This window comes from Sinohyriopsis cumingii, chromosome 8, assembly GCF_028554795.1.
Source record: "Sinohyriopsis cumingii isolate HCF-2022 chromosome 8, ASM2855479v2, whole genome shotgun sequence".
In the NCBI taxonomy this organism is placed as follows: domain Eukaryota; kingdom Metazoa; phylum Mollusca; class Bivalvia; order Unionida; family Unionidae; genus Sinohyriopsis; species Sinohyriopsis cumingii.
Genome location: NC_142968.1, coordinates 18,640,114 through 18,650,767, shown reverse-complemented (window position 1 = coordinate 18,650,767; position 10,654 = coordinate 18,640,114). Strand labels below are relative to the sequence as shown.

Genomic DNA, 10,654 nt, shown 5'->3' with positions numbered 1-10,654 from the left:
ACTTGCATTAATGAAAACTAGTGTGAACATACCTCTAGACGACATTAGCACCGACACCAAATAAGATCACTGTAAATATTGCATACCGGTAGGACGTTTACAGTCCATTCATTACAACTTTAATATCAGGATTGGACTACACTTATAATACTTTAGTTTAAATACATCTGGACGAATATTGTTCAAAACTAATTTCGTGAAACCTAACTTGCACACTTTGAATTTGAATTCAATGATGCCGTGTACATACAGTTAATTAACAAACCAGATGCATCCATGATAATATAAGATTATTGATCTATTTTACAAAGTTACGTTCACTTTCATGGTTACAAAAATACTCTCTTTGTAATAGTAAGTAATCTACTTTGAAATTTCAACATTTTGATTTGTGAAATCCCATCGGTAAAGTGACACAACGGTCAATCTAATATACTGCTATATAAATTGCAAGAACGAGTTCATACTGGAAACGTAAACAAACCAAATAATTAGGTACTTCTTTGACTGAAGACAAAATACCAGAAAATTGAAGCTAATGTTTGAGATTTATTGCCAAAAAAGTTCACACATAGAACATAATTCTGCCTAATGTTACAATCCGTCTTTTAATGCGACAGCTATTTGCTCAGCGAACGATACAAACGATGCCCAAGTCTCGTCAATAGCCGCTGCTATTTCCCTTGCCGGAAGTTCGAAGTACGGAAGTCCGGATGGTCTCAGCTCGTACGTGAAGGAATACTGAATTCCCCTCTTAACATAGAAATAGTCATAGGCACCTCCTGAAGCCGCGTCTACACGACAAGATAAAATATACATATTTATATGCACTGGTAATCACTCCAGAATGTAATAAGTGTGTTGATCATACATACATACATACATACAACTGTACATTTGTATGTACGTGCATAGATATATGCAAACTATATATTTATTAATATAGGTAAATATCTGCATTATAACTAATTTGGTTAACAATTTGATGGGAGAAATGCGTCATCAAGCAAACCATATTGTATATGTTAGCAAGAACTTACACAAAATTTGGGCAGCCGCTCCTACTGTAAATCGTCTTTTGCTGACTTCGTACAGAGCATTTGCAGCGTTGTCTCCCATCATTTTCTGTAACAGATTCAGTGTCAGTTTTGTAAAATTATAGAACATTGCCTCAGTGATGCGAAAGTTCAAAACTTTCATCTTGAAAAATTATTTTTTGTTTCCTGATATTATAACTTTTTATCACAATCTAACCGTCAATGCGCAGATAAAATGATTATGGGTACAGATTGTGGTAAGTATTTTGCAATTATCTCTTGACTACAACGTTATATATGTTGTTGTAATTAACTAATTAACTGTTATCAGTACTATATAATGGCATATATGTGATAAATCTGTAGCCTCGATTATGCATAGCCACCTGTATGTTTACATTAGGAACGGGTAAGCAAGCACTAAGTTTGTGGATTTCAGCGTAGTAGCTGTGAAAACAGTATATTTCGGTAATTTATCGGGCAGTTTCCATAATTTAGATTTACCACTTATTATGTAATATACAGATGGAATTTACTGGTGTATACGGATGTGAGAAGAGTCGGTTAACAGTACGAGCATGGTGTGTGCTGTGGAGAGGTACAGTATAGAAGTAACACTTACCAGTACGTTGTAGTTAGGAGCAGTGGCTGTTGTGTAGCCGTACGGAAGAAGAATCAGCTGGGAGTATGAGTGAAAAGAGAAGAAGGCCTTGACATTTGGTGTAGCCTCAACAGCAGCCTTCAGAGCGGCTGTTTCCGGAGCGCTGAAGGGCGAACCACCGTGGAACGTGTCAGAACTACAGCTGGCACTGGATCCAGTACCTGAAACATTGCCATTTTATCATGTTCTTATCTACATGTCAGTTAAGATATACTCATTCTTAGTTTTGTTACCCAAAAACATTTCCTACTTTTGAGCAAATATAAGCTCTTGCATCTAAGTTCATCGCTATGCAAGGAAACAGAATCCGAAAAATGTTTGCGATTCAAAGAAAAAGAATAGGAGCAGAGCATTATTGTCCAAACTCATGCGTATCAAGAGAATGAACCGAAGATTTATTTTCACCTCTGAAAATCTGGGAAGTGAGATCTTGCTGCAAGAAACAGATTTGTTTCCTTTTAAAAGATATTTCGGCCAAGATCAAATCTCAGGACATCTGTATAAATCTAATCCCGAAATACAACAATGCTAAGACGGCCAGTCATAGATTCACTCACCCGAAAATTAAGAGACTGGAACATTTCTTCTTCAATGTGGAAAGAATGACGTTGTTATTGAGGACAGTATTAATAAGTGTAATATGTTATCGACAAAATCATACAGAGACTGAATGTTATATATATATATATATATATATATATATATATATATATATATATATATATATATATATATATATATATATATATAGAATGTATAAAGTGTCAATTGTGAAACAAGTCGTAAACTTCGTCGGTAACGAATGTAAATAATATTGCATTGTCTAAAGAACACTACATTTCCTTAAAAGGATCTTTTGGGGAACTTTGTGCAAAGATTTGTCGATAACGTTGGAGTGAAGCCGGTCAAAGGTTTCAGAATGCAAACAAAAGCTGTACAATTACACTCTCCAGAGCGATTTCTTTGCAGATTTGTCTTTTAGAACTATAGCTCTTTAAGGGTAGGAGAGAACGGTGTGTGTTTGTGTGGGTGTGGGTGTCTTTTCCCTTAGTGGAACCCATGTCATAAATTGTTGGATCTTGGACTAAATCTTCAGGACGATTGATTTATCAGAGGAAAGAAATGTAGTCCTGGTCCATGTAAATTAAGAAAAAAAGATGCAGTTTTACACAGTTCCGTATCCGTTAATGACATGAAATAGTTCACTGAAAAAAATAATACACAGAGTTCTTTAATTATGTGATCTACCTCCATGGTTGACGTCCCAATTTCTGTTCAGATCCACTCCGACGATCGAGCCGCAGCCGGATATGATCTGTCGGTTCTTTCTCCACAGACGGTCCTGAATAATAATAATTTCGTTTCATGAAGTGATTTTTTCGATATTTATCTTTGTCCATCGTTTCGCTCAAAGGATTTTCCTCTACTAGGCCTTTGTTGAATGAGGAGAAAACTGTACCATGGTATCATTCTTGTCTAAGAACAGATGTTTGCAAAAAATATGTTATCATACCATTTGAATATTTTTAGCCGAGACGAGCTATATTACTTTAATGAACAATTTTTACCGTCTGGAATCATGGTATAAAATAATAAATGATATAAAATTAAAACGATAGTCCATGGGTTGTTTTAATCCATCATGGGGTTATTTCCATCTGTGGGTTATTTACATTATGGAGGTTATTTCCATCTATTTTCTAATGCTTCAGATGGCCATTTCCCTCATTTATAATGTTTAAACGGACATACAAAATTCAACTGCTCCACACCAACCGAAACCAGAATAAATACCACTGATTTTTCCTTATAGTTTAATTGTTACTTATAGACTTCTTCGGCTAGTCTTTTAAATTGTGCCGAATAAACATTTATTTAGCTATTTAGCTGCTTTGACTTCATATTGAATTTTTTTTTTGTAGTTTTTGTGCTTACTTATGAAGTTATTGTGACCTAAAAGTAAAGCTGCTTCCAGCCAGACAAGATCTTATCAATATTTAAAACGCTGACAAATCTCAGGACAGATGTTTGCGGATCGCGTATTATGATTCAGTTTTGTGTGTATTTGAACCTATAAATGTTGTGATTATTATTCATGTGTTGTCTGTAATTGCTTATGAAAATTGCATGTTTTTGGAACCGTTCCGAGTTTATCTTTTTTGAATTTTATAAACTTGTGTTAGAATCAAGCAGAAGCAATTTCGTGCGTATTGACATTGAATTGCATCACGTGAATATAAACCGTCTTTAAATTGACATAGAGTTGAGTCACGTAAATACATATGGTCTTTGTATTGATATGGAGTTGCACCATGTGAATACAGATCGTCTTTGTATTGACATACAGTTGCATCGCGTGAATACAAATAGTCATTGTGTTGACACTGAGTAGCATTATGTGAATACAATATCGTTTCTGTTTAATGTAAGTCAATTTGCAATAAATATATTGACTTTCGTAAGTCGAATATTCCTTAAAGACTACATGTTTTAATATGCTGTAATGACTGAGTCGCTAAAATGTATAGACGCAAATATATTGCAATTTGCAGTACATTCTCCATCTCTCTCCTTACCGTAGTATGCGTGTACACGTAGCCGTCAGGGTTGTGAATGGGGTTGATATACCAATCAAAGGCCGCCAGCATGTCGAGTGATGCCTTCTCGGTGTTTCCATGCGCATTTACAAGCTGCGTAAGACAAAATAAAATATGAGACGGTGCTTGTGTCAAATATATGTACTAAACCAACTCCAATCAGTGATCGATTCAGTAAGGTATGCCTGTGTTATTCGTACGTTTCCAAGTTACATGTTGTGAACAGATACTTTATGAGTGTTATTCATACATTTCCAATTTATATGTGAAAAGATAAGATATCACGGTTTTACTCATATGTTCCAACTTATATATTGACAGAAAAGATAAGATGTCACGGTGTTACTCATATATTCCAACTTATACATTGACAGAAAAGATAATATATCACCGTGTTACTTATATATTCCAACTTATATATTGACAGAAAAGGTATGCTGCAAAATATTTGTATTCTTTCATCTGTAGGTATAGATATAAGCAAATTTAATTTATAGTCTGATTTGCATTTACTTAATAAGTAACATTAGCTCTTTGGAGCTGTTTTAACTACTATATACAATAATATATCAATTAACGTAAATAATCTATCACACACGTGTATATTTAATTAATATTGAATTTAATTATACTAGACATTTCTTGCTTTAATTCTTGAACATTTCCAGTGTCATACCGTTCATCTTTCGAATGCGGAGAGTCGATACATTTGCTAAACCCAAGAATTTAGAATACAGTTTCCTGAAATCAATGAAGATAAATCTCAGCTGTCTCATGACGTGTTTTTTCACGAGTTTATACTGTCAGTCAGACTGCTGTTAAAGCAGGTTAAAAGACAGTACTTGAAGGCTGTCATGATGAAAGCGTGGCATACACCAATTCAGTTTTTCGTTGTGAGGTATTTTCCAATTAGCTTAAGCACATTTAGCTGCTTAGATACTTTGCTAAAAAATTTCACTGATTTATTGATTATTATTTAGGAGAAAGTCTTAGGTGACTCCTAGTTGTTTTCCCATGTCTTTCTCAAGTATATCAGTATGTGCAGAAGGAGAAAATCTCAGGACTTAACTAGTTTCCTTTCCATGTGCAGTCGCTAAGAACTTGTCAAGGTTTGCTTTTGTTTCATTGTCTAACCAAACTTGTGAACTCCGTTTTCAAAGCAGATTTTATAACATTAAAGTATTGTTGAACGTTAGCATGTGCTGTCATCGGCATAGTCATTTGCATCAAACTCATTTATGAAAAAGATATTGTCATAAAAAATAAATATTAAAAGGTATTGGTCCAAGAACTCATCCCTGCTGTAAAATTTGTGGATATTTATTCATGAACTAGTTGAGCTATCTATTTTGACACACTGACCACTGTCTTCTGTTTTATGAAGTAATTTATCATAGTGTTTGCTGCGAATCTGAATGTATATATGTCACCAGTTTATATAAGAGATGATTGTGTGGTGAACGGGGAAGCACGTTTGATAAATCCTTCACAAATAACTGCATATAACATGTATTGGCCTTGGGCTAAGCGCAAGTCACCTAGTAGTCGAATAAAGGCAGCCACATACTTGAACCCTTTCTGAAGACAGAGAGATATTGATGTAAGATATTGCAAATGTAATTGGCTCATAAGAGTTTTGATACAGTTAGTATGATGCATTTTATACTATTTTAGAACTTTTTTAGAATGACTATTTACCTGTCAAGACCATTAATATACAACTATGAAAAGTATTAATCAAGTCGCTATTCGGAACACAGAACAACTTTTGTGGGATGTTCACGCTTACAATATCACAATCCTGTGAAGCAGACATACAATATACTTACGTTGTGCATGATGCCTAAGGCAACAGACAGGGACACCCATTCTCGCGCATGTGTAGTCGCCTCTATCCAGATGGCTGGCTTACTTGTTCCGGTATTCTTGGAGATCTAAATAAAATCAAGAGCTAAGTTATTGACTAAAATATACTTAATTATGTTTTGATCTTTGTTCATAACATTTATTGTAATTTGCCTATCTATATATCTATCTCTTTTTTTATTCTATTTTCTTTTTACTTCCTCTCCTTGTGACGTGAAATTTGAATGACATAATATTGCAGGCAGCAGTAAGAATAAACCTGACCTCACCTTGACTTGCTTCATTGCACGACCTTGATGAGAATATCCTAAAGTTGTTACGGTGATCAGGTCACTGTACTTGCTGGCCAGATCATCTATCAGCAGGTAAGCCTATAATAATAATAATAATAATAATACCTTGCTCTAATTTATAAAATATATGGTATAACATTATTATATATCACAAACACTATTCTATATCGATTGTAATGCATGCTTTAAAATATTATAACAAACCAGGGACCTAAAAGTAGTTAGCTTTAAGGTCACATCAAGACAGAGCAAGAAGAGTAAATACTACCTAGCGTGTTGTGTGAATTTGGCTTAAGCTTAATGTTTCTACTACATATGCAAGGACTGTAAGACCTGCCAATACCAAAATTAATTGTCCTCCACTCAACTTTAGGACCACGCATTCGTAGACCCTGGTTTAACACGTATGGTTTCTCTTACTTTATATCGCTTTCATTTAATTTGCACGTGTTTCTAACCGTAGATCGGAATTTCATGCCACGCACAACCTAACAAATCCGAAACGTATAATACACACAATTAGTCCTATCTCTAAGTAATGAAACACGTATAGTTAATTGCTGAGAATATAGCATAAAATCAGGAGATTAATGATGTTCGTACAGGAACCAATTTACGAAACAGTTCCATTCCACTGCGAAATCTTGTGAATGGCGTTTCTACCTACTCAATGGTTAATAACATAATTTAGGAAATAATTTCCCAATAAGGACTCCTCATTATCACACAAATAATCAATACAAAGTATATCAAATCTATCAACGAAAATTCTAGTATACGGTAAAAACGGTAAAAAGTATTTAACCCTTTTAACACTACTTATGGGTTTTTTCTTCAAATTAAGTATAGTCATACAGAAAAAGACACTACCAGGATATAATAATATTAATATGCATATACACAGGTAGCGAGATATGAAATAAGTTATGTGGCACGAAAAATTATATTACAGACAAATAGGAGGTGTACCTGATCTAGAGTCGGGTAGTTATTACGATAGTCGAAATTCAGTGGTGATGCAGCCATTGCCATCATTTCTTCATCGATCAATCTGTAATTGACATCTATATTGTATGCTACTGACACCACAGCGTCCGTCGATGAAAATATGAGGAAGTAACAAAACAGGACAAATTCTTTAAATGTGTCGTATGCAAACAAAACAGTATCGCGTTTAGGTCCTGTTGCAATATAAATAATGTTTACTAAAGTGGGATAGATCCATATATCAAGTTCAAGTGAACTCTGCCAGCGTGTGCTTCGATATAAGCTGAGAACTTATATTGTTAGAAATCGGGCTAAAGTAATAATTTAAATTCTCAAAGTATTGTAATGCAATATGTGTTACTTCGAATAAAGCAGTGACGTCAAGTTTATGAAATGTCATTGCTTGTTCTCAAAAAATAAACAGCTTTGACAAATATTCAATTTCATCCAACGATTCTGTTTCGTTTACTTCTCTTTTTGAAGATACTATTAGGAATGTTTCTCAGTATTTCGGTTTTGTATTCAGTGTCACTTACGTCTGCATGTCTTCGACCATGACCTTAATGTCAAATCCCGCCTTCCGCAGGACGTTATTGATACGTCCGTAGTCCCATGGAGCTACTAGAATATGCACTGAGCTCGACGTGTTCTTTTTGTGTTCTGCTATTAACGTAAATTGAAACAAGGTCACTATTACGTACATTAGGTGTGCTATTGCCTTTTACAACATTCATTCGAAAAATTTCTGAAACGCATTACCTGTCTGGGCAAATTTCTATGTGACTTCATTTATTAAGTTTTAAAGCGGATTTTTTCTTCTTCTTTCTTTCATTCGATTTGTTTTACTAAAGTGTATTTATAATCTTTAGAGACCAACACAAATGAAACATTACCTCATAATTGTCACTGTCATGGATGCTTTGCAGGTACTTGACTTGGGTTTCATTCAACGCTTGTACAGAAATTAACTTGTAACTGAAAATGAAAATTGTCATTTAAAAAAAATCTCAGTTTTAATCTCAGTGGAAAAGTTTTGGATTCATGGCACTAACGTCGTAGCTGATCTTGTTCTAAGCTTTACTACTGAAATTTAATTTTTTTCTCTACGGTCATATAAAAAGACTAATACTAGTAGCAGTTATAATGATGACCTTTAAATTATTTAAAAGAAAATAAGCGAAAACTGCAACAAAAAGGCAAGCATTTATTAGGATTCCTTTGCTGGCAATATATACAATTTTTACAGTCACGTAAAATATAAAATTGATGTTAGTTCTTGTTACGGCCTATATTATGTTAAAAACAAACAATTAAAAAACAAGCCAAAAGATGCAAGAAAAATATAAATAGTAAGGTATTTGATGTATTTTATATGTAATTCCAACCCTGCTTTATCTACGTCATATGACGAAGAGCATCTTACATTGTATGGAGCTTAAGTCCTTACATTGTATGGAGTGTAAGTCCTTACAATGTATAGAGTTTAAGTCCTTACATTGTATGGAGCTTAAGTCCTTACAGTGTATGGAGTTGAAGTCCTTATATTGTATAGAGTTTAAGACTTTCCATTGTATGGAGTTTAAGTCCTTACGTTGTATGGAGATTAAGTCCTTACATTGTATGGAGCTTAAGTCCTTACATTGTATGGAGTGTAAGTCCTTACATTGTATAGTTTAAGTCCTTACATTGTATGAAGCTTAAGTCCTTACATTGTATGGAGTTGAAGTCCTTATATTGTATGGAGTTTAAGTCCTTACATTGTATGGAGTTTCAGTCCTTAAATGGTATGGAGTTTAAGTCGTTACATTGTATGGAGTTTAACTCCCTATATTGTATGGAGTTTAAGTCCTTACCTTGTATGGAGTTTATGTCCTTACATTGTATGGAGTTTAAGCCCTTAGATTGTATGGAGTTTAAGTCCTTACATTGTATGAAGTTTAAATCCTTACATTGTATCGAGTGTAAGTCCTTACATTCTATAGAGTTTAAGTCCTTACATTGTATGGAGTGTTAGTCCTTACATTGTATGGAGTGTTAGTCCTTAAATTGTATGGAGTTTAAGAAATTCCTTACATTGGATGGAGTTTAAGTCCTTACATTGTATGGAGTTTAAGTCCTTACGTTGTATGGAGTTTAAGTCCCTATATTGTATGGAATGTAAGTCCTTACATTGTATGGAGTTTAAGCCCTTACATTGTATGGAGTTGAAGTCCTTACATTGAATTGAGTCTAAGTCTTCACATTGTATGGAGTTTAGGTCCATACATTGTATGGAGTTTAAGACCTTACACTGTATCCAGTGTAAGTCCTTACATTGAATGGAGTTTAAGCCCTTACACTGTATGGAGTTTAAGTCCTTACTTTGAATGGAGTTTAAGCCCTTGCATTGTATGGTAATGTAACTCCTTACATTGTATGGAGTTTAAGTCGTTACATTGTGTGGAGTTTAAGTCCTTACATTGTATGAAGTTTAAGTCCTTACATTGTATGCAGTTTAAGCCCTTAGATTGTATGGAGTTTAAGCCCTTACATTGTATGAGTTTAAGTCCTTACATTGTATTTAGTTTAAGTCCTTACATTGTATGGAGTGTAAGTCCTTACATTGTATGGAGTTTAAGCCCTTACATTGTAAGGAGTTCAAGTCCTTACATTGTATGTAGTTTAAGTCCTTACATTGTATGGAGTTTAAAATTAGTATTAAGAAGTTTACCGACTCAGAACGTTTATGTATTGAGAAATTTTTGTATATTTACTTGTTATACTTTTTGATTTGGTTTTTGTTACTGATAAAATATATTCGTATATCTAGTGTGTGTATAAATAAAATAATAATTTAAATAATATTAATAATAATTTTTGCGAAGACATCTATACTATGTACAAAAACTTAAGTCAAGTTCCTGATCAAAAACCTAATTAGCTGAAATTCCATGATTCAATTTTTTTTTAATAAATTACAGATTATAAAGAAAGAAATGCGCATTAGACAGTATAAGTTCCGTTTTTGTATGTTTCTAATATAATAATATTCAATTATATAAATAAGGGTTTATAATATAAATTTTGCCAGTGACACTTAATTCTAATGATGATGAGGCAAGTGCAGTTTTCCGTTTTATCCATAATGATATATTGTGTATAATTCTGAGATAAACATTATTTGTCTTAAACAGGCATTTTTTAGGAGAATTTAAAAATGAATTTATAAAAAGA

General features: G+C 33.6%; 1 protein-coding gene across 1 annotated transcript; it reads right to left on the bottom strand.

Annotated features, from left to right (window-relative positions):
* Positions 1–529: 529 nt before the first annotated feature.
* LOC149793070 (carboxypeptidase A2-like) lies at positions 530–8,144 on the bottom strand. Its single transcript, XM_089968944.1, has 9 exons — positions 7,978–8,144; positions 7,424–7,505; positions 6,431–6,532; positions 6,125–6,229; positions 4,275–4,388; positions 2,947–3,040; positions 1,660–1,859; positions 1,041–1,125; positions 530–794 (listed from the first exon to the last, which is right to left on the bottom strand). Exons 1-9 carry the CDS (start codon positions 8,142–8,144, stop codon positions 595–597), a joined length of 1,149 nt encoding a protein of 382 aa, XP_089825070.1. The 3' UTR covers positions 530–594.
* Between the last annotated feature and the right edge of the window lie 2,510 nt (positions 8,145–10,654).